Source organism: Sminthopsis crassicaudata, chromosome 4, assembly GCF_048593235.1.
Source record: "Sminthopsis crassicaudata isolate SCR6 chromosome 4, ASM4859323v1, whole genome shotgun sequence".
Taxonomy (NCBI): domain Eukaryota; kingdom Metazoa; phylum Chordata; class Mammalia; order Dasyuromorphia; family Dasyuridae; genus Sminthopsis; species Sminthopsis crassicaudata.
Genome location: NC_133620.1, coordinates 22,247,445 through 22,275,185, shown reverse-complemented (window position 1 = coordinate 22,275,185; position 27,741 = coordinate 22,247,445). Strand labels below are relative to the sequence as shown.

General features: G+C 55.5%; 1 protein-coding gene across 1 annotated transcript in view; it reads right to left on the bottom strand.

Moving 5' to 3' along the window:
* GLIS1 (GLIS family zinc finger 1) overlaps positions 1-21,907 on the bottom strand; it is a 214,602-nt gene extending 192,695 nt beyond the window's left edge. Inside the window, exons 1-2 of the mRNA XM_074265859.1 lie at positions 21,720-21,907; positions 20,640-21,086 (exon numbers count right to left, since the gene is read on the bottom strand). Of these exons, the coding sequence (XP_074121960.1) occupies positions 20,640-21,039 (400 nt within the window). The 5' untranslated portion in view covers positions 21,040-21,086; positions 21,720-21,907. The remainder of the gene's footprint in view (positions 1-20,639; positions 21,087-21,719) is intronic.
* Positions 21,908-27,741: the final 5,834 nt, after the last annotated feature.

The following is a 27,741-nucleotide window of genomic DNA, read 5'->3' as shown; positions in this document are numbered from 1 at the left end:
GTCAGGACTTGCCCTCAAGAAGCTTACACTCTAACGAGGGAAGACAAGACAGAAAGGGGAGCCCAAAGAGAGGGAGACACCAGCCGGCATGGTGGAGCCACAAAGTCACAAGGAGCCTGGGCCAGCTTCATTTCCCAGTGGGACTTGGAAATCCAGCCGGACTCTGCGGCTTAGGATTGTATCTTCAGGCAGCCCTCTTGTCCTCGCTGGGGAAAGAGGAAGATGAAAGGGCTGGAACGGGCGAAGGGCTGCTGGAGCCCTGGCTCTCTGATCCAATACTCTCCTCCAAGAATGGAAAGAGTTTCAGTGATTGGGAGAGTCCTCTCTCACTTGTGTCACAGAGATCCAGGCGCCACAGCTTCAAAAATAATTAAGGAGAGGGAGGTGCCCCCATCCCTGCTCTGGCTTTCTCCTGAAAACAAAAGAAGGGGAGCAGGAGGAGGAGGGGGAATCCCCCAACTCCAAGCTATTTTTTATCCAAATCCCAAGGTGGATGGCGGACAGGGAGCATTCGGATTCTGCGGACGGATGTCCACTCTCATTCTCTCTGGCGGGCACTTGGGGTGTTGGGGGAGGCTCAGTGGGGATCCCTCAAAGAAACCCTTTTCCCTTCTGGGGTCATGATTTCCTTCTAAAGTCGATACAATCCAACAGATCTTTATTAAACCCCTACTGTATGCAGAGTCTCATACCCGAAATGGTGCTAACCTTGGCAGGCAGGAAGCCCTGAGTTTGAATTGGTCTCAGATAATGTTTAAGCAAACACACAGGCAGTCTTCATCCATTATTACATTTTCTAGGGATAAATAATTAAAATATAACGTGAAAGTACCACATAAAATCTAAGTAAAGCCTAAACATGTACAATTTAATTACAAAAAAAAAAAAAAAAAACCATGATACATAACGCACTGTATGTAGACTGATAATGAGACAACGGCTTCCCCCGGTAGCCTTCACTCTGCGGGCCGCTCCCTGATTCCTGGGGATGTTTGATGCGGACCTCCTGCTCCGGCTCCTGGACCATCCCATCTTGCACCAGGTTACCAGAGCTCAGGCCCATCCTGAATTCGGTATCCCTCCCTGGATCCCAGCCTCCTAAGGCCCCTACTGTGCGCACTTCGGAATATAAGCCCCCCAAAGGTACATGCTGAAAGCCTCTGCCCAGTGCTGGCCGTCTGGAAGGCGGAGCAGCGGCTTCCAAAGGCTCTGGTAACATCTATGAGATGGACTGAGTGCCTGAAGTTAGTTCAAGTCCGGCCCCAAGCAATCTCTGGCTCATTTTGCTGTTTGCCTCAGTTTCTTGATCTGTAAAATGAGCCAAAGACAGAAAAGACGAAACACTCCAACATCTCTGCCAAGAAACCCCTAAAAGGGTCAGGAAGAGTCGGATATGAGGGAAATAACCAGACAACAAGGAAACATCTATGACGGTGACCCCCCCAATTCCCTCTGTCCAGATGACTACGGATGTTTCCAGTTTTTTCTGGCCCTCTGACAGTCCGTTCAAAACAGCGTCACGCCATCGTGTCAGCGAAGGGGCTGTACCTGTGGGAGTGTCGTGGAACGTCCCACCCTGACAACGGCCACACGGAGGCAGGCCAGCCGCCCGGTTCCACGGGCTCTGTAAGAGGTCGCCAGCCAGAGAAGCTAAGAGATTCTAACCCTCCTTAAAAAACGAAAACAAACAACGGGAGGTGCTGACCCTGAGACACAGGAATAGACTTAATCCTGACTCATGTAACTCCCGGCCTCAGTTTCCTCATCTGTAAAAAATGGGAACACTAAAAGCAGCTACCTCAGAGGCCTGTTGCGAGCATCAAATAAGGTAACACATGTGTGAAGGCAACCTGGAAGGGCTCTAGAAAGCCCAGAGATCACGGTCATCACGGCTCTGCCACTAACTGGCTCCATGACTGGAGGGGGAGAAAATAATCTCAGAGGCCTCAGGATGGCAGGTGAGTATGGCAGGCGGGGCTGAGGAGTGGGGAGGGGGAGGGGCGGGGCAAGGCTTAGGACGGACAGAGGGATCCAGGCGGATTTCCTGCGGGCAATGAATTTTAAGGTTATGAGGGGCTCCTCCCAGCCCTGGCACCCCCTGTTCTAACTCCCCAGCTCTGAGTTCTAGAACCTAGATCTATCAGGTTTCACAGTCTCTGAGCCCAAAGAGCGAAAAGACTCCAGAACCAGGAGAAGGCCCGCTGCCAGCACCGAGTGGCCCCAGGGACCCTGCGGCCCGCCGAGGGCAGGACCCCGCGTCCCGGCCCCTCCGTGCCAGCCGGCTGGCGCAGCAGCCTCCTCTCCGTTAACCTCCCTCTCCACAGGCTCTTTCCCCGGTTTCAGCGTCCAACCTGATTTAATCGGAAACACATGCTTTGTCAATATCATCTGTCATGTTCCATCAGCTTCACGTGGACGGGTACAAGTCAATAAACAAAGGTGGAGGCGCAAATCTACCTTGAACACATAATACCCCGAATCGGAAAATAAAACCACGTGTGCCATTTGACCCAGAGAGTCGCAAAAAATCCGGAGCGCCAGGTATTGTCTTCTGCTCCCCAGAGCAGCCGGGCGGCCCGAGGAGCTTCCCCAGCCGCTCTGCAGAGCTCGGCCGCGATTCACGGAGCCAACTCAGGCCGGCCTCAGCTCAGCCCAGAGGCAGGACCCCAGGGACAAGGCGGCGCCCCCAAGGAGGGGCTGCGGCAAAGGCCAGAGAAGCTCTCCCAAGCCAGGTTTAAACTGTTAGGATTCCAGAGGCGCTTCCCCTTTTGGGGGTCCTTGGCCCCTCTGGCGGGTCTAGAACATTGACAGACCCCCTCCTCAGAATCATGTTTTAAGTGCATAAAATAAAAAGCTTCAGATTACAAATGAAAGCTATTAGACTGAAACAGAGAAATTTTAATAACTCTTTAAAATGTTTTCATTAATATTTTTTAAATTTTAAAATCACTTAAAAACTATATAGGATTATAAAGAGAACTTATATTGAAATAGTTATGAAGTATGACTATTATACTAATATAAAAATAACAAGTATATACTTACACATAAAATATAAAATAGTTCTAGATTACATTCCCAGACCCCAGGTTAAGGATCCCTTTTATTTAGATAAATTCATTGGTCACAGGGCCCAGACTGGCAGAGCCGGAAGACACTTAGAACCCAGAGAATTCCGGTTAGAACATAGAGCAGGATTTGTAAGCTGAAATGACGAGAGCTGGAAGGACCTTAGACCGGAGAGCGCAGGCCCCAGGCCTGCGAAAGGGGAGGCCCAGCCGCGATGGGGGGGGGGGGGGCAAGCACCGACTCTGTTGTACTGGATCGCACACGTCTGTAATCCAGAGTCTGTTTTTCTTGCTTTGTCAATGGCAGCGGAGGAAAGGAGACAATGACAAAGAAAAGGGAATTTTTAAAGGGCAGAGAACGCCAGATTTCAGGCCCAAGAGGAACCACAGATCATAGAATGTCAAAAACAAGAATGCTGTCAATTAAAGGGGCCTGAGAGCAGGAAATCAGGGCTGGGAGGGAGCTTAGAACAGGGGATGTCAGGACTAGGAAGGAGCTTAGAACAAGGAATGTCAGAACTGGGAGGGAGCTTAGAACAGGGGGTGTCAGAGCTGGGAGGGAGCTTAGAACAGGGGGTGTCAGAGCTGGGAGGGAGCTTAGAACAGAGGAAGTCAGAGATGGAAGGGAGCTTAGAACAGGGGAAGTCAGGATTAGGAAGGAGCTTAGAACAAGGAATGTCAGAACTGGGAGGGAGCTTAGAACAGGGGATGTCAGGCCGGGAGGGAGCTTAGAACAGAGGAAGTCAGAGATGGGAGGGAGCTTAGAACAGGGGATGTCAGAGCCGGGAGGGAGCTTAGAACAGAGGAAGTCAGAGATGGGAGGGAGCTTAGAACAGGGGATGTCAGAGCCGGGAGGGAGCTTAGAACAGAGGAAGTCAGAGATGGGAGGGAGCTTAGAACAGGGGATGTCAGGACTAGGAAGGAGCTTAGAACAAGGAATGTCAGAACTGGGAGGGAGCTTAGAACAGGGGCTGTCGGAGCTGGGAGGGAGCTTAGAACAGGGGATGTCAGAGCTGGGATGGGGCAGGGGCTGTCGGAGCTGGGATGGGGCAGGGGCTGTCGGAGCTGGGATGGGGCAGGGGCTGTCGGAGCTGGGATGGGGCAGGGGCTGTCGGAGCTGGGATGGGGCAGGGGCTGTCGGAGCTGAAGGGAGCCGAGAAACGTACTCTCCTGTGACAGGCTCCCAGGAAGACATTGCAGACATCATCTTAAACTGCCATTTGACAAAGCATCAAAGTCCGGTAAAGTTAAGCGACTTCTATCTTAGGTAAATTCTAAAAGTGAAATCAGGAAATACGCTCCTAAGCCAAGATGTACCTTACTGAGAGAAGAATGAGGGGAAGCGCTCTCATGGTCACATAACGGTGGAAATTTTTCTTTATGTTGTTAAAAACCCATAACGCTCAAGAAAGAAATTCCATTCATCTCTTTTCAGGAAGCCAAGGGAGCAGAGGCGGAGGCAGCTGGGAATGCCCTGAGAATGGGGGGTGTCAGACGGGGCTGGGGGAGCTCCTTCCGCAGGGAATGGCGGCCTCAGAGGGGTTTCAAGAGCCGGCCGTCAGTGCTCTTTCCCATGGGCAATGTGCCGTTTCCTGACTCCGCACCTTTGCCTCCCAGGCTCTGGGAGGGTTTTCTCTGCAAACCATCAGAACAGCAGACTCCAAGTCTGAGAAGCCGCCCCCAGTGGCCGCCGTCCTTCTGAAGTGCGAGGGACAAGCTCCCTGAGCCCTGAGGAGAGCCGGGCCGGCCTCGGGGAGAAGGCCCCCTCTCAGGCTGAGCCTCTGAGAGTCGGCGCTGGGGCCGCGGGGCACAACAGGAGGGGAGCAGCGAGGAGAGGCCAGAGAGCGGGGGCAGAGCCGTGGGGCAGCTGATGTCCCCGAGCGGATGTCGGCCTCCCTGCGGGTCTGAAGCCCCTCCCCCGTCTGACTCCTCATGAGCCTTAAGCCGAGGGGAGCCGGGGCTGCCCCTTGTCTCCAGAGCTCCGGGGCCGCCTCCACCCTTTATTCCTCAGACTCCCCCGCGCTTTCTTTGGTGCCGGCGGCTCGCTCACTACCAGACCAGGAGTCACAAGGTCTGAATTCAAATCTGGTTTCAGTCACTTAACAGCTGTGAGAAAATCACTTAATTCTTCTCAACCTCAGTTACCTCATCAGTAAAACGGGATCCATGACGGTCCACAGTCAGACCCCTGTCAGAGGACCAAAGGGAACACAGAAGAAACACGCTCTGCTTTGCTGGCCACTATTACTGGCGCTGTTATTTGGGGCATCCGGCCTGGACCCCAGGAGTGTCTTTTTTGCGTCCCGAGCTCGGCAGAGAGCCACACAGTGTTCCCAACACAAGGCGCACGTGACCCTGGACTGCTCACTGGGCACTCCATCCCCACAATTCACGTGACTTCCTTTTTAAAAAATCCTCCAGGGCTTACACTGGCGCCCAGCACGCAGGAGGCACTGCAGATCTGGAGTTCGAACCACTGTTTAGCTGGGTGACCCTGAGTATTTCACTCAAAAGCTGCCTGTTTCAGTTTCCTCATCTGTAAAATGGGAATGATAATGGCACTTCCTCCCCCTCTCTCCCTACCGTTATCATAGGGATCAAATGAGAGCCTATCTCTAAAGCATTTAGCACAGTACCTGTACACAATAGGCACATAATAAATGCTTGTTCCCGCTCCCTGCAGACTGACTGACAGTGATACAGAGAGCACACGTATTTGTTGATTTCAGGACTGAGAACGTCCTTGGTTCTTAGGGAGTGGATTTGGGGATCTTCAGCCACGGTCTTGGCCACGGGACCCTGGGAAATAATTTCCTTGAACCTCAGTTTGCTCACATCTGCAATGGCGTGGTTGGTCTCAGTGGCCTCTGGTTACCACGGTAAGGGACGGGACGTGGGGAACCGGCCCAACTAACGCCGTCCCAGAAGGCCCAAAGGCCCCACATGAACCTGTCCATATCGAGCCGGGGTTTTCCGAAAACCAGCTCAACTTGGGAGCTGCCACGGGACAAAGCAGCTGGAGGCCCGAGAGAACCATCCTGCGGGGGCCCGAGAGAACCCTCCTGCGGGGGCCCGAGAGAACCCTCCTGCGGGGGCCCGAGAGAACCATCCTGCGGGGGCCCGAGAGAACCATCCTGCGGGGGCCCGAGAGAACCATCCTGCGGGGGCCCGAGAGAACCATCCTGCGGGGACCCGAGAGAACTGGACTCCCCTCTGGGCCAGGCAAGAAGTGGATTCCGGAGCTGGAAGGTCCAGTTCCAGAGCTGGATCCCCAAGTAAAGCTTGTGGGGTGACCCACTGTGTTCCTCCGGCACACTGGGAGCTCTCCGGAGGGCAGGAAGTAACTCCTTTTGGGTCAGTGCCTCCAGCACCTAGGACAGTGCTGGGTACCCAGGGGTGCTGAAGAAATGTGTGCGGACCGAGGCTGGAGTGAGAAGACTCTCGTGGGACCTCCAGGGGCCTTCCCCCTCCACACTAGGAGGGGTTTGGGCCCCCCAAAGCTCGAACACCTCCGGCCCAGATGGCTCCCGAGTGCTCAGGCCCGCTTGGTTCTAGCACACGAGGCCGCTCCCCTTCTGCCAAGCCGGGGGAGGCGGGGGAGCCGGCCGGCCTCGGAGTGGGCCCTGGAGCTGGGAGATAGAGCTTTCTTTAATGAAACCGAAAGTCGCATCTGCCAGGAGTAACGGACGTCAGGAACCTAAATGTAAACCCAGCCCGCGGAAGGTTTATATTAAAAGAAGAAAAAGAACAGGGAGGGGGAGGGGGAGGGGGAGAACAAACCGAGTCCCGGGCTGAGGAGCTCGCCTCGATTTTGGAATGTCTCAGAAATGTGTGACTAATAGAGCTCCTCGAGACAGGATTTGGGAGCCAGAGCTTCGCGCTCCCCACAAAGGAGAGCAGCCGGCCACATTTTCTCCTGAAGCCCAGGAAGGGGGACCGAGGCGAGAGGATTCCCCCCAAAATGGGGAAAAGACCCAGGATTCAGAGAATGCTGAGCCTGGAAGGAACCTGAGGAGAATGTCAGAGCCTGAAGGATTTAGAACAGGGGATGCCGGAGCTGGGAAGGAGCTTAGAACAAGGGATATAGGAGATTAGAGGGAGCTTAGAGTCATCAGAACTGGAAGGGACTTTAGAACAGGGGATGTCGGAGCTGGGAGGGTTAGAGCAGGGCAATGTCGGGATGCTCTTTAGGGATCCCCATCTCTCCTGGGGGGAGGGGTGCCCTGAACGTCCCCGGATGGGAGGACCAGAGCGCTGAGCGCATGCCCTGAGTCTGTGGCGGGAGGAGCGTGGCAGCTAAGACCCTGGAATCCATACAGACCCAGGAGACCCCGGCGTCACACGCCTGAGCCTGGTCAAGCCCGAGCTTCCTGGTTTAACTGGAAGGAAACAGGTCCGGGGGACGTGAGCTGCCCCCGATCGCAGAGCGGCCCCAGAGATGAGAGACACGTGCCCAGCCCTGCCTTAGAGACAGGGAAACTGAGGCTCAGCATTGGGATGACTTGGTCATCAACCTCCAGGGGACCAGTTAAATGGAGGACGGAACCGGAACCTGGCAGAACCAATGGGCCAGAACTCGAGGCCCAGGGTCCCTCCCTTCACACTTGCCCTGGCCCATCCCTGGGCCGGGAGCCAGGAGGCAAAGCCTGAACAGTAACATGACGGTCACTAGACTTGGGGCCAAAAGTCCTGGTCCGAGCCATCTGACCTTTCCGGGGCCTTCCAGAACTAGCCTCTACTTAACCCAACTTGATCCGTCTCCGTGAATGGAGCAGCACTGAGTGGTCACACGTCCAGGCTCCTCCGCGTGCCCTCCGATCAGAGCTCGCCCAACACTGGACTTGGGACCGGCCGCCCCCGTCCCTGCAGCCTTGTGATTCTCTGGCGGATGGAGAGGGCCACAAGGCCTCAGGGAAGGGTCCCGAGGCTCCTGGACAGCAGAGAAACGCCAGGGCTCGGTCCCTAGCTAACAAGCTGTCTGCTCCTCTCTCCTCCCCCCGGGGGCCAGCACAGAAGGCTGACTGGGCGTGCTCGGTGGCTCGGTTCCACCGGCCTGGCCGGCTGGGGCTCCTGCTCCAGGCTCAGCCCCGTCCCCTAACTTGCTGTGTGGCGGTGGCCAGCCCCTGCCCCTCTCTGGGCTCCTCCTCAGCCTCTGGCTCACAGACCACAGGGTCTCTCACGTCTGATTTTGGGACAGAGCGCGGGCAGCTGTTTGAGATCCACGGCCTCTTCCTCTTCTCTCCCCTCTCCCCTACACACTCTCACACACACACACACGTCCCCGATGTCCCCGAGCGGACATGCATATACACATGCACACACACACACACACACACACACACACACACACACACACACACTCACACACACACACACACTCACACACACACACACACACACACTCACACACACACTCACACACACACACACACACTCATACACACACACACACACACAAGTCCCCGAGCGGACACGTACATACACATGCACTGCCGTACACACGCACACACACGTCCCCGATGTCCCCGAGCGGACACGTACATACACATGCACTGCCACACACACACACACACACGTCCCCGATGTCCCCGAGCGGACATGCATATACACATGGCACACACACTCACACACGCACACACACACATGTCCCCGAGCGGACACGTACATACACATGCACTGCCGCACACACACACACGTCCTCGATGTCCCCGAGCGGACACGTACATACACATGCACACACACACACACACACACACACACACACACAGGAGCACAGGCCCACGTACACACCCTCTCTCGCTCACTCTGGGACCCCGCGGCTGGAGGAGACACACTGAGCCCATCTCGCGGGGAAGCTCTGGGGCCTGAATATTCTCATGCAGACGGCTCCCGAGTCCCGGCCCGTTTGATCAATCATCTTGCCTGCGAGTGGCATTCGGGCAGAATTAAAGCCAGCTGGTCAGGAAGGGAAGAGAGAATGACCTCGCACCCCCAAACATAACCGACCCAGACCAGCGCGGCGGCAAGAACGCCCGTCCGCGCCCGGCCCCCAGCCCGGCCCTCGCAGACGCTTCCCGGCCGAAGCTCGGCGACTCTTGGTCCTCCCGCATCTCCGCCGGCCGCCGCGGCCGCTTTTCCTTTTCCCACAAGTCAGCGGCAGCCTGGGGTTCGCCTGTCTCTGAGCGGGAGCCGGGGCCAGCCTCCCCCTCCCTCCCGGGGAAATCTCCGGTTTCATAACCCTAGCCCGAGATATTTGAAACGGCAGCTCATTAAACGCTTTGCTTTCGGCATCTGACATTCCAGAGAATTAATATTTAAACTTATTATGGGGGGAGGAAAGGAGAAAAGAATGGAGTTTGGTCTGAGCATGAAATATTTAACGGTGCCTCCGAACGGAGAGCCTTTCGCTTACGAGCTGGAGACTCGGTCCCCGGGAGACCGCGCCGGGAGCGCGGGTCCAGAACCGAACACAAGTCCCCCACTCGGCGCCTGCTGAGATCGCCCGGGCTCTGAAAAAAGGCGAAGCGATTGGATTCCGTGTCTATGACACTTCTAAATGCCATCGTCCTGTTTTCCTTCTGCCTTGAGGCAGAGCCGGGCCAGGTCCGGATAAAGAGCCAACGGTCCCGGTGAGCATCAGGCCCGCTTCCCTCCGGGACCGACGTGGCTCAGCCGGCTTCCTCCCGCCCGGCGCCCCGAGTGACTCGGGAGAAAAAACGAAGCTTCCATTTCCATGGCCGAGCCTCCTGCCCCTGCCTGCACGTGCGATTTATTTACAGGGCTGGAAGGCAGGCAAAATATATCATCCGCTCTTACACAAACTTCTACTAGGTATTAAATACCGAGCCCCCGGAGAGGCGTTTCATATGGTCCGACAGAAAGCCAAAGTAAACCCACTCCCCGGCCCCTCTGGAGCTTAAGACAACAAGCGGGATCCGCGCTGTGAAAGTCCGTTTTTACAGGTTTTCACGCCGTCTGGCCAAAGCCGTATTTTCTCCCCAAGTCCTTTTTCCAAAATCAAAGCTCCCCCAAGAAATCCAAGCGAGGCTCGGAGGAGTGAATGGAGACACTCTTTGCCCCCTTCCTTCCCCTCTCCGTGGGGAGGGGGCTGAGGAGGAGGATTCTAGAGGGGTCGGGGGAGGCTCCGGGCCAAGGCTTTTATGGATCCCCCTGCAGATGAGAAGTTTCTTTTTCAGGGACTAACCCCCCAGCCGTGCACACTAATCCCCCCAACACAAATATATAGAAACAAGCCCCAGCTTCTCAACAACCTGGCCACACGACGTCCATTTTCCTCAGAGTCGTCTCATACAGCGCACGGAGGGATTCGGAGGACCGGGGGGTTCTTGTATCTCTTACCGTCCTTTCACCAGAAATCCCATCAACAATCCTCCCGGACTGAGTCTAGGAGCTGGGCCGGGCCTCCCCCGTCCCCCACCACACACACACACACACACACACACACACACACACACACACACAGGACCGGATCGGCAGAGAAAAGGGGCCTCCTCGCGCATCCGTCTGGCAGCAAATCCCGGATTCTGCAAAGAGTCTACAGGCGTCGTATGGGCTTTTGCCCACCAGATGTGTCAGCGGAGCTGGACAAGAATTCCTCCCAAATTATTGGAAGAACAGGCTGAAAGCCGGCCTCAGTGGAGCTCGCTCTGAGTCTGATTTCTTGCGCCTCCTTCTCTGAATTCTGGAGGCTTCCCCGGGGGGGCCGGCCCCGCTGGTTCTGGGGGGGCTCCCTTGGGCCTTCACAGCCTTGCTGCCGGCCCCTGTGCCAGGGGTAGGAGGGGAGAGATAAGAGAGAGGGAAACAGAATCCACTTGGGCCTCTGTGTGCATGGGCTCAGCCTCCGTCCGGGACGTCCTCACTGCTCCTCAGCCGCCCGAGCACTCGGCCTCCGAAGAGCCTCATTCTGTTGCTTGGGGCCTTCTCTGTCCATCTACCTCCGGGAGGGTAGGCAGAGGATGCTAAGAAAATACCGTCTCGCTCACCCAGGAGCTCCTGAGGGAATCCTTCTTTGAGTAGAACAGAGAAAACACTAAAAATTGAGAGGAAAAGCAGAGGAGCCTTTACAATGGGCTGGGGGGGTGGCGGCAGCAGGAGGGCTGGGGGTCTGTTTCCTTTCAGTTTCTGATGTGGAAGAGTAGAAAAGTTCCAGAAGACATTCCCCCAGCCCCCATTCCCCCAGTAGCCCCCCTAAAACCCAACGCCTTCCATCCTTAAGGGGGGCGGGTGCCCCCTCTAGACTCCCTCCAGCAGCTCCGGCACCGAGTCAGTGGCCAAACAGGCCACACTTTGCTGCTTTGTGCCGGGGACAGCGGTCCTCTGCGCCAAGGACTGTGGCTGAAAGAGCAGCTGGGGACCTGGGAGCAGGGCCGCGTCGGTGCCCCCCACACTCTGCTGATGGGATTTGTCATGGACAGATCCCAAGTCGGCTTCCTTCTCTCCTGCCCACCCCCCACACTGAAGCGTCTTTGTGTGGCCAAACATTAAACAAAAACACTCAGACCCCCCCCCGTTCTGAAAACCGTTGAGTCCAAATAAGATCTTTATCTATTTTTTTGTAATCGAGCAATCTTAGCCGGTGGCAAAGAGCGGATTTGAACTTGTCTCCCCAGACAGGAGCACGAGCGTCCGCTCCATCCAGCTCCTTCCCCTGTGCCCCAGAGGCCGACTTCCCGGGCAGAACCAGCGGGGAAAGACTCCCCGCGGGAGATTTACAGTCGGCAGCAGACAAAACACCCCGGCCATTTCCAAACAGCCTCTTTTCTCCTTTTTAAAAAATATCCTCGCCAAAAAAGGAGAGAAAAACCTGCTGTAACTCAGAGCGAAATTCCCAGGGCAAAATCGTGGAAAACGGGCAGAGGCGGGCAGGGCCACGAATAAAAGTTTCCCCTTTAATGATTCATTGAGACGTTAAGGCATTGTAAAAATGAGGCTGCAGGCCCAAGAAGCTGAGGGGTGTGTGTGAGGTGTGTAACACTGTGATCTGTGGGATTGTGCTGTGAGACTGTGCGTGACATGTAAGTGATGTGTGTGATGTGTGTGCGACATGTGTGTGTCCTGGGAGACCGCTCTCTATCAGATGGAGGCAGGACTGAGAGCATTAAAAAGCTCATTCTAACAGCACCCACGAGCCTCCAGGGAGGGCGGGCTGTGCACGCCGGCCACGGCGAACAGGGCCCGGCACCAAGCACGCTGCCAGAGAGCCTGGGGCCGCCAAACGCCCCACGGGCCCAGAGGACACTGTGTCAGGCTGCGGGGTCTCCCGGCCGTCCTGGGAGAGCTGGGAAGGGCCAGAGACAAAATTAAAACCAGCAGAGCATTCCCAGAGATCCCAGGGAAAAGCATCCCGGCCACGTCCCTCTAAGGGGCTCTCTACACACAAAACAGACGTTTTGGAAACACTAAAATACACTTCTCTTTGCCCTGAGGCTCACACTGGGCAGAGGAGTGTCTCTGTCTCTCCCTCAGCCTCTCTCTGATTCTGTCTCTTTTTCCATCTCTCTCTGAGTCTGTCTCTCCCTCTCTATCCTTCCTCTGTCTCTTTTTCCATCTCTCTGAGTCTGTCTCCCTCTCTGTCTCTTCTCTCTGTCTCTCTTCTCTTTTTCCATCTCTCTCTGAGTCTCTCTCCCTCTCTGTCCTTCCTCTGTCTCTTTTTCCATCTCTCTGAGTCTGTCTCTCCCTCTCTGTCCTTCCTCTGTCTCTTTTTCCATCTCTCTGAGTCTCTCTCCCTCTCTGTCCTTCCTCTGTCTCTTTTTCCATCTCTCTGAGTCTGTCTCTCCCTCTCTGTCCTTCCTCTGTCTCTTTTTCCATCTCTCTGAGTCTGTCTCTCCCTCTCTGTCCTTCCTCTGTCTCTTTTTCCATCTCTCTGAGTCTGTCTCTCCCTCTCTGTCCTTCCTCTGTCTCTTTTTCCATCTCTCTGAGTCTGTCTCTCCCTCTCTGTCCTTCCTCTGTCTCTTTTTCATCTCTCTGAGTCTGTCTCTCCCTCTCTGTCCTTCCTCTGTCTCTTTTTCCATCTCTCTCTGAGTCTCTCTCCCTCTCTGTCCTTCCTCTGTCTCTTTTCCCATCTCTCTGAGTCTCTCTCCCTCTCTGTCCTTCCTCTGTCTCTTTGTCTCTCCACTCCCGCCTCTCTCTTGCACTCACTTCCCCTCTGTCTGTCTGTCTCGGTCCTCAGCCGTGAGCCTGTACAGAAACAACTCTTCCACCAACCACAGAGCCGGGCTGGGAAAAGCCGGGCCGCAGAGATGTGAATGGCGGCTCTGTTCTCTCTGAGGAAAATGACAAGGAACAGAAATGGGAGTTGGAGGACATGAGAGAAAGGGGGACACCGAAGCAATCAGAGAGGAGGAGTATGGAAACATTTAGAGCGGGCCTTTTGTCCGAGCAAAGGACCAGACGCTAGGAGGGAGGGGAGTTACCCATCAACTCTGGCCTGGCTGAGCAAACTGTGGCACGGCCAGGAATCCAACTGTGCCGTAGGAAATGGTGAAGGGAAAAGCAGTCAAGGAAGACACACGTAGAGCGTTCAGAGTGGAAGAAGCAGAACCGGAAGGACCTTTAAACAGCGTGGGCGCACGTGGGAGGTGTGTGAGACTGGAACCTGTGACGTGAACTGCCCAGGAGCTCTGACCAAAGCAATGAGTGGCCGTGGCCCGGGGGCTCGAGAGGGGAGACTGCCCGTGTCCTGAGAAAGAGCCGCCGGTCTCAGTGCACAAGGAGCCTTCCGTTCAGGGGCCCAGCCGTGCTAGAATTTGTTTTGTTTGTTGGACTCGGCAAGTTTGTTACAAGAGTGTCGGCTTTTCTTTTTTTCTTCAGTGGGGACAGGAAAGTAGGAAGGAGAGAAAACAGAATTTTGCTAATTAAGAAAAAAGACTTTAGGTTTTTTAAGGGAGGAGGGAACAGACAACCAGATACAACTGCCGGCAGCCCCCAGGGTCACCCCAACTAAGCCCCTGTCCCACAGCCCAACTGAGCTTCAAGGCTTAGCCCAGCGCCTGGAGCAGGAGAAGCTGAGGTAACGCCTGCTGGTTTGACGTGTTCGAGCTTTGCTGAGAGGAAAAGAATCACCTGAGAGGATGCTTTACATTTATATCTTCAAATGGAACACAGATTTAAAGTCAGAAAGATGCTTAGAATGGGGATGTTCTAGGTGGGAGGGAGTCTTAGAACAGAGAATGTTGAAATTGGGAGGGGCCTGAGAATAAGGAATGTCAGAGCTGGGAGAGGGCTTAGAACAGGGGATGTCAGAGGTGGGAGGGAGCTTAGAACAGGGAATGTCAGAGCCAGGAGGGAGCTTAGAACAGGAATCTTCAAATCATGGAAAGTTGGTGCTGGAAAGGCCTTTTAAGAACACTAGTTCAAGTTTCACAGAGTAGGAAACTGAGGATGAAGGGTCCTGAACAGCTGATTTGACATTTTGACTCTCAAACTAATCTGACTTCCAAACCTCAGTTTCCCCACCTGTAAACTGTAGAGGCTGGGCGGAGAGCAGAGATCGAAGGCCTAAGCCTCCCGACTTCACAACGCAGGCTAGAACCCTGATCAAACTCCAGGCCATGCCTAGTGGGGGCTCCTTTTGCTCTCTCCCTGGGAGCTCCCTACTTCACCAGACATCTCTCTATCAAAACAGAGTGTGAGTTTTGGGAAAGAGTGAAACAAAACCAACTCTCTCCCACACCCAGCGGCTGTTTCACCTTAGGAGCGCTCCGGGACCTTAACCAAAAGACCACGGGATGTCGGGGCAGAAAAGGCCTTGGGGACATGGAATTTTAGAGCATCGAATGTTCAAGCCACACGGGCTCTCAGAGATTAATTATTAGCATCTGCTCCAATATACCTGCATTGCGAGAAAAAAGACGCATCTGGGAGAAGTACGGCGCCCAAATACATGCAATCGAAAAGCAGTTCAGTAAGTGACGACCATGTGGCAGGTTCTGTGCTAAACCCTGGAGAAACCAAGGAAAGAGGAAAGGAAACAAACATCTATTAAGCTCCTACTATATACCAAGCACTTTTACAAATATTATCTCACAACAACCCTTCAAGGTAAATGTATTATTTTCATTTTATAGCTGAGGAAACTGAGACAGACACAGGTTAAGTGACTTCCTCAAAGAACTGGAAACTGAGTGGACGTCCATGAGCTGGGGAACGGCTGAACTGGTCGTGGAATAAGAATGAAATGGAATTGTATGGTCTATAAGAAACGATCAGCAGGGTGATTTCAGAAAAGCCTGGGAAGACTTCCATGAACAGAGGCTGAGGGAAGCGAGCAGAGCCAGGAGAACGTCGTACAGCAACAAGACTATAAGATGATCAATTCTGACGGAAGGGGCTCTCTTCCACAATAGAGGATTCAGGCCAATTCCAATGGACTTGTAATGGGCAAAGCCCTCTGTATCCAGAGAGGGGACCTTGGCGACTGCAGGTGGATCACAGCAGGATTTTCGCCTGTTTTGGTTTGCTTTCCTTTTTCTTGTAATTTTTCCCTTTTGATTTGTCTTTATAACATGACAAATTTGGAAATCTGTTTAAAGTGATTGTACTTGTAGGTTATACATGAATACCTATATCAGATTGCTTGCTGTCTCTGGGAGAGGGGAGGTAAGAGAGGGAGAAAGAGAAACATCTGGAACACAAAGTCTTACAAAAAATGAATGCTGGAAATTATCTTTACTACTGAGGAAACAAAGGAAAAATAAAATACTATTGAAATCAAAAACAACAAGAAAGTGACTTGTCCAGGGTCACAGAGCTAGGAAGTGTCTGAGGTCCTATGTGAACTCAGATCATCCTCATATCACTGAATCAAGGGCCAAGGAAAAAAGGAAAGAAGGAAGAAAAAAGAAGGAAGGAAAAAAAGGAAAGAAGGAAGAAAAAAGGAGGAAGGAAAGAAGGGAGGGAGGGAGGAAGGAAGGGAGGAAGAGAGGGAGAGAGGAAGGGAAGGAGGTGGGAGGGAAGGAAGGAAGGAAGGAAGGAAGGAAGGAAGGAAGGAAGGAAGGAAGGAAGGAAGGAAGGAAGGAAGGAAGGAAGGAAGGAAGGAAGGAAGGAAGGAAGGAAGAAAGGAAAATCCCTGTTCTCAAGGAGATTCCATTCTAGTTGGAAAGATAATGTGTAAATAATGAGAGACATAGAAGCTTGTGGCAGAACTGGCCATAGGCCCCGGCTCCCCTCTGAGTCTCTCCCACTGCCCCATGGGGCCTCTGGAAAAAGAGAACCAAGAAATCATTTACTGTAAACACTAAATGGTTATTAGTGTTAACAATGATACTATCACTGCCGCTTTCCTGGCTCTTGCTGCCCCAAATTGGAAACCCCATCTGACCACAGTGTTTACAGACCCACTCTGCACTTCGTCTGAAAGGCCCTTGGTCCCAGCCCCCTATCGGGTCCCGAATCTGAGGCAGAAGGCCGATCATCTGTAATCTAACCCGGCCCAAGGAATAATGTGTTCAGGACTCGTCCTGATGCTCTGCGGCTGCCAATACTGGGCCCAAAGCTCTCCCGACTTTTTTATTTTAAAAAGACCCCCCCTCCCATCCAGACCCCAGCGATCTTCTACCAAGAAATGGCAGCATTAGCAGAGCCCTTGGAGCAGAACGTCAGAACTGGACTTAGAATACAGAATGTCACAGCTGGGAGGGGCCTTAGAGCAGGGAATTCAGAGCACAGATTGTTCAAACTGGAAGGGGCCTCGGGGAAGGGAATGGCAGAGCAGGGAGGATCCTAGGAAGGCTGGGAGGGCCCTGGAGCCCTGAGACCCGAAGCTCCTCGCTTCAGGTCGGGAAGAGGCAGGCCACAAGCACCGTGGGGGATGTAGAGAAAGGCAGAAACCCTGACTCCCTTCTGGAGCTGCCAGTCACACGGAGGAGGTGCAGGGTACCTGCAGGCGATACCAGAGGCGGCTGCGAGGCCCTCGCTGCAGGGCCAGCCCCAGGCCTGGGCTCAGGAGACCCGGGTACTCACTCTCAGTCCTGGGCCTTCACTCTACCCTCCTGGCCCCAATCTCCTACCTGGGGGAGGACAATACCTGCCACTCTCCAGAGGAGAATGAAGGAAACAGTGGAAATTAAAAGAGCTTTTCCCTTCTTCACCCACAGCTTCACAGGGAAGTTCACAGACTGCTCACAGGAGATGGGCACTCCAAGAGGGAAGTCATTCCTTCCAAAGTCACACAGAGGGCCAGCGGCAGAGAGACCTCCGGTCCCGGCCCGACCAGCGCTCCCATCCCTAACAACTTCTCCCTCATGGAAAATCCTGTTTCAAAGATTTCAGTCTGGGGCACAAACCCAGGGGCTTTCCAGCCACCTCCAGAACTAAGACAAAGTCTGGGAACACAGCAGTGACTGAGACAGGGAAAGGCCTCGCCTACAAACTGTCCCAGAGTCGCTTTGACACTTCCTCCAGAGAAGACCACCTGGGTCTGCTTTCTACGGCTGGTGGCGGCTGTTTTGGCCACGTCCTTGTCTTTAGGTCTCAGTTTCCTCTAAAACAAAATAATGGGTTGGGCTCCCTGATCCCTAAGACTCCTCCAGCTCTGACACCTAGTGTTCCGAGCTTCCATTCCTCTCTGACCCTCTAGGTTCTAAGGTGTTTCCCAACTCTTACAGTCCATGTTCTAAGGCAGGGAACCCTAACAAGAGTCCCTGAAACTTAGATTATTTTTTTTTTAAATCCAATACCTCTGCTGAGTGAAACGAGCAGGACCAGGAGATCATTATACACTTCAACAATGATACTGTACGAGGATGTATTCTGATGGAAGTGGATATCTTCAACATAGAGAAGAGCTAATCTCAATTCCAATTGATCAATGATGGACAGAATCAGTTACACCCAGAGAAGGAACACTGGGAAATGAGTGTAAACTGTGAGCTTTTTTGTTTTTCTCCCCAGGTTATTTTTACCTTCTGAATCCGAAAACCTTCCTTTGCAACAACAACAACAAAAAAAAAAAAAAATTCAGTTCTGCACATATATATTGTACCTAGGATATACTATAAAATATTTAATATGTATGGGAATGCCTGCCATCTAGGGGAGGGGGTGGAGGGAAGGAGGGGAAAATTCGGAACAGAAGGGAGTACAAGGGATAATGTTGCAAAAAATTACCTATGCGTCTGTACTGTCAAAAAATGTTATAATTATAAAAAATTTTTAAAAAGAAACTAAAAAAAAAGAAAATCCAATACCTCTATCTCAATGTAAGTGAGTTCCTTTAAAAATTCTATGTATTTTATTTTATGTATTTATAAACATAGTTCTGGGGGGGGGAAAGTCCCTCAGGTTCATCAAAATGATTAAGATCTATTGTTCTAAGCCCCCTCCCAGTTCTGACATCCCCTGTTCTAAGCCCCCTCCCAGCTCTGACTTCCCCTGTTCTAAGCTCCCTCCCAGCTCTGACCTCCCCTATTCTAAGCCCCCTCCCATCCCTGACATCCCCTGTTCTAAGCCCCCTCCCAGCTCTGACCTCCCCTGTTCTAAGCTCCCTCCAGCTCTGACTTCCCCTGTTCTAAGCCCCTCCCATCCCTGACATCCCCTGTTCTAAGCCCCCTCCCAGCTCTGACCTCCCCTGTTCTAAGCCCCCTCCCAGCTCTGACCTCCCCTATTCTAAGCCCCCTCCCATCCCTGACATCCCCTGTTCTAAGCCCCCTCCCAGCTCTGACCTCCCCTGTTCTAAGCCCCCTCCCAGCTCTGACCTCCCCTATTCTAAGCCCCCTCCCATCCCTGACATCCCCTGTTCTAAGCCCCCTCCCAGCTCTGACCTCCCCTGTTCTAAGCCCCCTCCCATCCCTGACGTCCCCTGTTCTAAGCCCCCTCCCAGCTCTGACCTCCCCTGTTCTAAGCCCCCTCCCAGCTCTGACCTCCCCTATTCTAAGCCCCCTCCCATCCCTGACATCCCCTGTTCTAAGCCCCCTCCCAGCTCTGACCTCCCCTGTTCTAAGCTCCCTCCCAGCTCTGACCTCCCCTATTCTAAGCCCCCTCCCATCCCTGACATCCCCTGTTCTAAGCCCCCTCCCAGCTCTGACCTCCCCTGTTCTAAGCTCCCTCCCAGCTCTGACCTCCCCTGTTCTAAGCCCCCTCCCAGCTCTGACCTCCCCTATTCTAAGCCCCCTCCCATCCCTGACATCCCCTGTTCTAAGCCCCCTCCCAGTTCTGACATCCCCTGCTCCCTGACAATCTCTGCTCAGTTTTCTAAGGCCCCTCCAACTTCAAATCCTATAATCCCATGAATATACCGTCTGGTCAACTCTTGTTGCCAGAAAAAGATTAATTTCTCTGGGAGGTGACTGGGGGGGCCAAGGACCCCTCTCGGCTGAGCCCCTTCGGTCCTTGCTGCGTGAGCTGGGCAGGGGCGAGCCTCTTGTAATAAATTACTCTCCAGCAACAGGGACCCAAAGTCAAGCACGTCTGTCCAGCAACGAGCCTCGATCCCTGTCATCTCCTCAGAAGGAAAGTTCACGGATGACAGTGATAATGGCAGCAGAGGCAAGAGAGGGTGTGTGTGCGTGTGTGTGCCTGAACACCATCACTACCACCTTGCTCAATATTTCACTCAAACTCCCCAGAGTTGGGGCCTGCCCCTGCCCCCAAGGAAAGGGACCGGAAGCCCCTGCGTGCTGAGCCCCGGAGCACTCTGGGGGCCGGGCCTGAGGGGGCCGCACAGTGCGGCCCATCCAGCCCCTGCACCCCAGCTGTCTTGCTCTTCCTGAGGAATTACCTGGAAATGGGATGTGTCATCCCTCTAAACAGACAGTTCCCAAAAGCTGGTTGCTAGGACGACGGGACCGCGAGCTGTCTAAACACAGGCCTGTAGTTTCCCCCCAAAATCCCCTGCTCAAAGACCAACTAGGAGTCTCTGGTTAATTTATCTCCAAGCGTGAAACTTTATAAATTTCTGCTCAATAATAATTAACTCTGATGAGAAGAACATGTCCACACCCCCCTCCCCCTGGCCGCTAATTAAGCTCAGGATGGGCACAGGGAGTTCCTAACCTCCCCATGGGGGGTGGGGTTATCCCCCCATGGGACAGCAGCCCAGGGAAGTGAGAAGTGCTCCCCCACAGCTCAGCCTGAGAGGGACTGGCCGGGAGGGGGGGCACCTCCCCAAACACTCCCAATCTGTACACACAACAAAAAGGTCGAACTGCACCCCACAAAGTCCAAACCCCCTCCCCCAGCCCCTCACGCTCCGGCAGCACCCTGCACCCGGCTCCTCACCCACCTCTCTGGTGAAATGTCCGCAGCCTGGAAGTGGGGGGGCACCCAAAAGTTGCCCACGAACATGTACTGACTTTGGGAAGACTGGGGGTTCATCCAGAACTCCCCGAACTGCTAGGTAAGGTTTCCGACCTCCCCAATTATCTTGGGCAGATGGGGCGGCCCGGAGGCCGGAGTCGGCCTCCTCCCCCCACCCCGAGCACACGGACCGCGGGGGTGGCGCGGGCCAGGGGAGTCCCGGCAGCGCGCGGGGGGACTTGGGGGAAGCGGCCGCGGCGGGGGCTGGGGCGCGGGGGCTGGGGCGCGGGCCGGGGCGGCTCCCGCGCTCTCACTCACCTCTGGTCCCGGGCGCCGGCGGCGGCGGCTTCTGCGGGAAGAAGTCCTTGGGGCTCTTGGGCCGGCCCGGGGGCTGCAGCCCGGGGCCCTTGGGGAGCAGCGGCTCCGGCAGCGGCGGCCCCACGTCGCGCGGGCCCCGGGCCGGTGGCGGCGGCTGCGGCTGCTCGGGCCCGTCGCCCCCCGCCCCGCCGGCACTCAGCGTGATCTTGAAGGCCATGGGAGTGTTGAGGAAGGCGGCGGCGGCGGCGGCTCGCCCGTGGCTGGGGCCGGGGGCCAGCTCCTTGGGCGCCCCCGAGGGCCCGCTGCCGCCGCCCGGCCCTCCGGCCCCGGGCCGCTTGGCCACGAGCACCTCGTAGAAAGGAGCGCCCGGCTTCTGCGGCTCGGCCACCTCGCAGTGCATGGTCCGCGCGTGGGGGGCACGCACACCGGGTCACGCCGGGGCTCCTCCTGCGGGACGGAGAAGAGCCCGCGGGGGTTACCCGAGAGGTCCGGGGGAGCCCACCTGCTCCCATCCCCCTCCCCCCGGCGCCCGCCGCGCAAGGACTAACGGGGGAAGGGGCTGCACAGGGGACAGCGCTTAGGGATCGCCCAGTCCAACTTTCTACGTGGGGAAGTTGGGGGACGCTACGTGTCAGAGGTCATGGGTCAGATCCTGGACTTAAACCCGAGCCCCCTCCCACCCGGTCCCGCGGGCGAGAAGAGAAATAAACAATCGCCAAGGGGGAGGGGCGTCCAACGCTGCCGAAGCCAAGGTCAGGGGCAGGAGCCCGAGCCCCGCCACTGGCCTGGGGGACTCGGGGCCCGGCTCCCGATCGCTTGGGAGAATCTCCCCAGCCCATCTCGGGGCCTCAGTTTCCCCCGCTGTAAAAGGAGGCCGCGGGGCCCCGAAGAGCCGCCGCCGCGTCCACCCGCTACATTGTTTCACGTTGTAACTTCCTCCGTCCCAACGCTGCGGTTTCTAGGCGCCCAACCCGCGGCAGGGGTCCCAGGCCCCGGGGCCCCTTCTGTCAGGCAGTCCGCCCGCTGCGGCTGCGGCACGGCCCGGGACCCCGGCCCCGGCCCCGGCCCCCAGCTCCTCACCTCGCAGGCTGTCCGGGGCCCCGGCCAGGTGCTCCCCCCCGGGCCGACTTTCGGGGCGCATAGGGGGCTGCCGGGCTCGGCTCGCTGGGCCTGGCTCTCCCGCGCCCTGCCCTTCCCCGGCGCTCCCGGCCCACCTCGCCCTCCCGGCTGGGCGCAGCCAAAGTGCTGCCGCGGCCCCCAGCGAGCTCAGCGCCCGAGCCCCGAGCCAGAGCTGCGGGACAGGGGGCGGGCCGGGGGCGGGGCTCCCCGCCCGGCAGGGGGCCCCCGGGCCAATCCCCGCGCGAGGAGGGGCCTCCTGCCTCCAGCCCGGAGTCGGGGGGAGTGGGGGGGCGGGGGGAGGGGTGTGTCGGCCGCCCGGACCTGCGGCGCTGAGGAGCGTGCTGGGGGCCGAGCCTGGGGGGCGGGGGACGAGCGACCCGTTGGGGGCACACGAGTAGCTTCGGCATTCGAACCCGGAGCCTTCACCTTCACGCCGTTCCCACTCCCGGAATCCGGGCCCTGGCCCCGGGCTCCCGGTCCGCCCAGCTCGGAGCAGAGGTGCTGGAGACCGGGGGGGGGGGGGGGGGGGGGGGCTACCGAGGCCGGGAAGTCGCGAGGGGCTGAGGGCGCGGGCCGGGCGGGCCGCAGCCACCCCCCTCCTCCACCTCCCCTCCCCCCAGCACCTTCCTGCCCACACCCCCGCCCCGCCCCGGGTCACTGAGTGTGCTGAGCACAGGCTTCGCACCCAGGACCGAGCCGGGCTCACGTCTCCGGGCCCCCCTCCCTCCCCCCAGCCCCAAGTCACAGGTTCGAGTCCTTGGCCTAGGGGGAAGGGCCTGTCTGGACAGATCTTTAGTTAGCACTTACTGTATGCCTGGGACTATCCCCGGTACAAGGGTAAACAGCTCCTGCCTGCCAGGAAGTTGTGGGAAGGGGGAAGTCATTAGTACAACCGGAACATGGATGTATCAATGAGGCAGGAGCCGGGAAGCCCAGAGTTCAAATTCTGCCCACACACTCTGTTGCTGTGACCCTTCACAGCCCTGGAGCTCCCAGGGCCGCAGGAACTGCTTCAGGGAAGGTGCGGGGCGGGTGGGGGGGAGCACCTTCTGCTCCTCCTGGCACCAATGGCGCCCCCCAAACAGAGGCCCATCTCGGCTGGGACCGCTGCTGACAGCCACAGTCGCCCTTCTACTGCATTTTTATTTTGGAGCATTTCCCGGAGACATTTCCCTCTGGCTCGGCCGGACTCCCCTAAAGCAGGGCGAGGCCCTCAATCCCTCCTCCCTCCACCATCCCCGAGGCTTCTCCTCTCAAGCCCCGCCCTCCCGGTGACTTCGGGTCCCCCCTGGAACATGACTTTAGAGGATAAAATGTAGGGGACGAGGGAAGGTAACAATGTCTTTCGGAGCTCTAAAAAGGCTAATGCCTGTTAATTGGTTGATTAAATGACTTCTGGGGAAGAAATGTTTGAAGAGAGAGCAGAAAACAACAAGCAACATCCATGGCTGCCTCCTCGGGCGTCCCTCCCTGGGGATCTGGAGCAGGATCCTCCTTATGCGCCAGACCCAACTGCAAGAGCCCCTCAAAGGCCTTAACCCTGCCTGTCCAGCAGTTTACAGATAAAGGATCAAAGGTCAAGGGACTGTCCCCAGGTCACAAGGCTAGTGCTCCAAAAGGCCGACTCAGAGTCAATGGGACCCTCGGCCATTCTGCCGCCCATTCCCAAGGAGGAGCTTGATGTGATGCTGACGGGACAGCCCCCCAAGAGGCCCCGCTGTTAAAGGTTTATTTGAAAGTTTAAGAATCTATTTTATATGCGGACAAACCCCCCCAATTATAGAGTGCACTCAGGTTTTACACAAGCCAGATTTGGGGGCCCGGGGCCCGAGCAATCGGTCCATCCCATGCCAGGTGTTCCTTTAGAGACTGCCTGGGAGCCCTCAGCCACTTGTGGTCACGGTTTATTTGGGGTGTGCAAAAACAGAATCAGGTTTAATATAAAATTCACAGCAGGCTGCCTGCTGAAGGCTGGGGGGAGAGTGGATGGATAAAAGGAACTGGGAGGGGGCACGCTGCCTACTGGAACCCTGCCCGTAAACTTAACTGCACTTTTATAAAAACGCAAGGGGAAAATGTACATGTGTTTCCCGGTCAGTGTGTGAGTGTGTGATTGTGAGTGTGTGAGTGTGTATGTGTGAGTGAGGGAAAGCTATTCCCAAGATTTAAGGGAATCTGGTGCCCCAGGCATCCAGTCCGAGCCCTGGCTGAAGCACAGATGCCCTGTTATCCAACCGAGGCCAGCCTCCCCTTCACCCAATGCCAGGAGGCTCAGGGGAGCATCAGAAACCACACAAGTCCGGGCACAGGGAGCCTTCGTCCACATCAAGGCTCTCCCGTGTGACTTGGACAAGCCTTGGGTCTCTTACCCTTTCGAGAAGAGGGCAGGACGAATGTGTTCCCACTTTGCAGAATCTGTAGTCCATCCCGGCCTGCCACTTACTTGGGTAGGGCAGTGCTCCTCAGTCTCCTCCTCAGTGAAACCCTCTGGTTGATCCAGGTGGAGGCTAAGGCCCCTTTTCACTTGAATCCTACAAGAGAGCTACTGGGGGTTCAAAGGGAGCCAGACTTCTGGGATCCCATCCGGCGTGGGTGACATTAACCGGGCGATCAGGAGGCCTTTGGTGAGCTCCCTCCCTGCCGGGCATTGGGGATAAAAACACAGGTAATCAATCCACCAAGTAGTTGTTAAGGACCCACTGTTGTGGCGGGTGCTGTCCCTATCCTGTCCTGTTAGGCTGTCCCACTGACTGTCCGCCTTCAGGAACACACAGACAAGCTTCGTTAGCAAAGTACTGGGTACAGAGAAAGAGCCCGGAGCCTGGAATCCCCAAAACTCATCTTCCTGCGTGCAAATCTGGCCTCAGGCATTTCCTAGCTGGGTGACCCTGGGCATGTCACTTCTGTTTCCTGGTCTGTAAAATGATCTGGAGAAGGAAATGGTAACCCACTCCAGTATCTTTGCCCCCAAAAAACAAAACAAACCAAAAAACTCTAAATGGAGTCACAAAGAGTCAAAATGACTGAACAACCTCAAATAAAAGAAAATCTAAGCAAACATATAAATTGCAGCAGGCTCTGTGAGTAGAAATGAAACACACAAACATGCATACAGATAGACAGACAGACGGATGGATGGGTGGGTGAACAGTGGATGGAGGAAGGGAGGGATAGACAAGACAGACAGATCAATGGATAGATGGATGGGTAGATGAATGGATAGAGGAAGGGAAGAATAGACAGACAGGTAGATAGGCAGACAGACAGACACAGATAAATAGAACGACAGCATAAAGATAGGCAAATACATAGACAGACAGACAGATAGATAGATGGATGGGTGGAGGAAGGCAAAGATAGACAGACAGATAGACAGTAAATAGAATGACAGACATAAAGATAGACAAATACATAGATAGAAAGATAGATGGATAGATGACTAGATAGATGAATGGGTGGGTAGATGAATGGATGGAGGAAGGGAAAGATAGACAGGCAGGCAGGTAGATAGGTGGGCAGGTGGATAAATAAGATGGTTCCTGCCCTCAAGGAGCTCACAGTCCAATAGATTCTCTCTTCAAATTCCCTAGCAATCTCTCACCAGAAACATTCACCAGTACATTTAAGCAGCGTCTGGAGACTGGGGAATTTCAAGCACAGTCATCTCCATTTCACAGATGAGGAAACTGAGGCTCAAGGTGGTTTAAAAGAATCTTCTCTCTCAAATAAAATTCTTTCCTGCTCTGAGTCCTGTCAGAACTGAGTGACCACCCCGGGGTACAGTTCTAGGAACAGAACGGCTCCTCTCCAAAGGAACAAACCTCTTCTCCTCTGGGTCACCGAAGCCCTGGGGGCTTCGTTAATAGGCATTTAAATCCTTGCCATTGCTTGGTTGGTCCTTGTAACATTCCCTCCCCTCATCTTCCTGCAAACTGAACTGTCAATAACAAAGTAAGAGACAGGGTCCCCATCCTCAGCCTGGCGCCGGCTCCCAGCCAACCCTGCGCCGGCTCCCAGCCAACCCTGCGCTCTTACTGAAGGATCAATCCAACAGAAATTGTGCACCTCTCCCCCCCCCCCCCACGTGCTGCCACTGGGATTTAGCTTTCTCAGTGAGAGCTTCCAAATGGAGTAAGCCAGAAGGGCTGCACGAGGAGAGGGTCTCCCGAGGGACAGAGTAAAGGGGACTCCATCTTCAGGGGGGATGGGAGCTTGGAGCCGCTATTGGTGCCCCCTGGTCCGCAACATATGGCTCTAGCTTACTCTGGCTCCCCCACCAAGCTTTTTAAAAGGCTTGAGATGCAATCTCAAGGATCACAGAGGGAAGGAGGGAAGCCTACAATTCAAAAGGCCAGAAAAATGGGCAACTTGGGCTTTTTTAAGGCTCAAGAACTGCCCGTCCTCTGGAGGCAGCCCCTCCAACGCTAAGCCTTCCTTCCTGTTTTTCCATGACCTCCTGAGTGAGAACAGGAGGGTCAAACTGACCAATTGTTATTTGGTATTAAGCACAGCTGGCCTCTCATAACTCACTAGGTTTTTATGTGAAATCCTTCGTGATTAATTTTAAAATGAGAATAAAAATATTTTCAAGTCCCTTTGAGTCAGGGAGAATCTTTCCCCCACAATTCCAATGGCCCACAACGTCCACTTCTCTCCAGGGCCTCGCTGGGGGTCAAAACGGCCGGCCGGCCCGAAGGCCCACCCCCTGGAGAGCTCCTGGTAGCAAACTGGGCCTTTGGCTTGGGAGGCCTGCTAAAGTTCCGTCCTCATCCTGGTGGAGAGTCTGAGCCGGTCTCTAGCTTCAGAGACACCCCCAAAAGGAACAAAAGCAAAGTTTACCCCCAAAAGGTCACAGAACTGGGCCCTGGAGAATAAAGGGTTCCATTTCCGGGACCACCTCTGACCAGTGGTTTTGAACAAGACAGTTCCCCTCCTTTGGGGATAAAAAGGGGGGGCCTGGGGGAATTCCTAAGGTCTAGTCTAACATTTCTGGGGAAGCTGCCTTCCACTTCTGCCATTCTCTGCCACCGTCACTGGGGGGAGGGGTCCTTTGTGCCCCGTGCCTCAGTTTACCTCACCTCCCTGGCCAGCGGCTTCCCTCTGGGATCATGATCCCATCGCCCTGGTGTGGGCACCCAGTTGCTCCTGAGACTGCGAGCGCCTCGACTCTAAGGGATGGTGTTGCTTTGATTTGTGCCCCGCGGGCTGAGGGGGCCCCCGCTCCAAGTCGGGGCTGAGGCAATGCTTCTGGGCCGAGCTCTGCCACTGGACGCTCTGAGGTCCCTCCCCGCTCTGACCTTTTCCTGTTGGAAGACCTTCCTGATGACCCGGGCGCACCGTGGGATGGCAGTGGTGCTGGAAGACTTGGGAGATGCTCACAAACACTCTCACTTGGCATGCGCGCTGCCTCAGGGGGTCAGCCGTCTTCTTCCTATTTTCCAGTGGAAGAACCCGAGGCTTTCCCAGGAGTAACCGAGGCGGGATTTGAACTCAGAGCCTCAGGGGCCCCAGCTGGCACCTGCCTTCGCCACTTCTTCACTTGCTTCTGCAACAAACTAGAACACAGAGCGCCATGTCCCCGCCCCCCCCCAAGCTGAGGTTCTCTGAGGGCCTCCGCGCTGAGCTTCCCTTCAACAACTTTGAGAGGGTGACCCCTGCTGGCCGCCGCGAGCGTAGCACGCCCACAGTCTCCCTGGCCACTGAGCCGGAGCCGGAACCTCGGCAGGGGAGGCGGCCTCTGTGCTGGGGCTACCCGGTGGAACGGAGGGGGGGGTCAGCGACTAGATCTAAAGGCCGCCCTTGCCACGTGCTCATCCGCCCGGATCATTTCCCGCCCGGCTCCCGTTTCTACAATGTCCTAACCCACCAAAGGTTATGAGAGAGAGGCCAGGGGCCTGTTAGGAGTCCAGCTTCCAGGGAAGCCTCCCGTGTTCCAGAGTGAGGATCCCCAAAAAGCAGGAGGGCGAGCGGGAAGTGGTTCGGG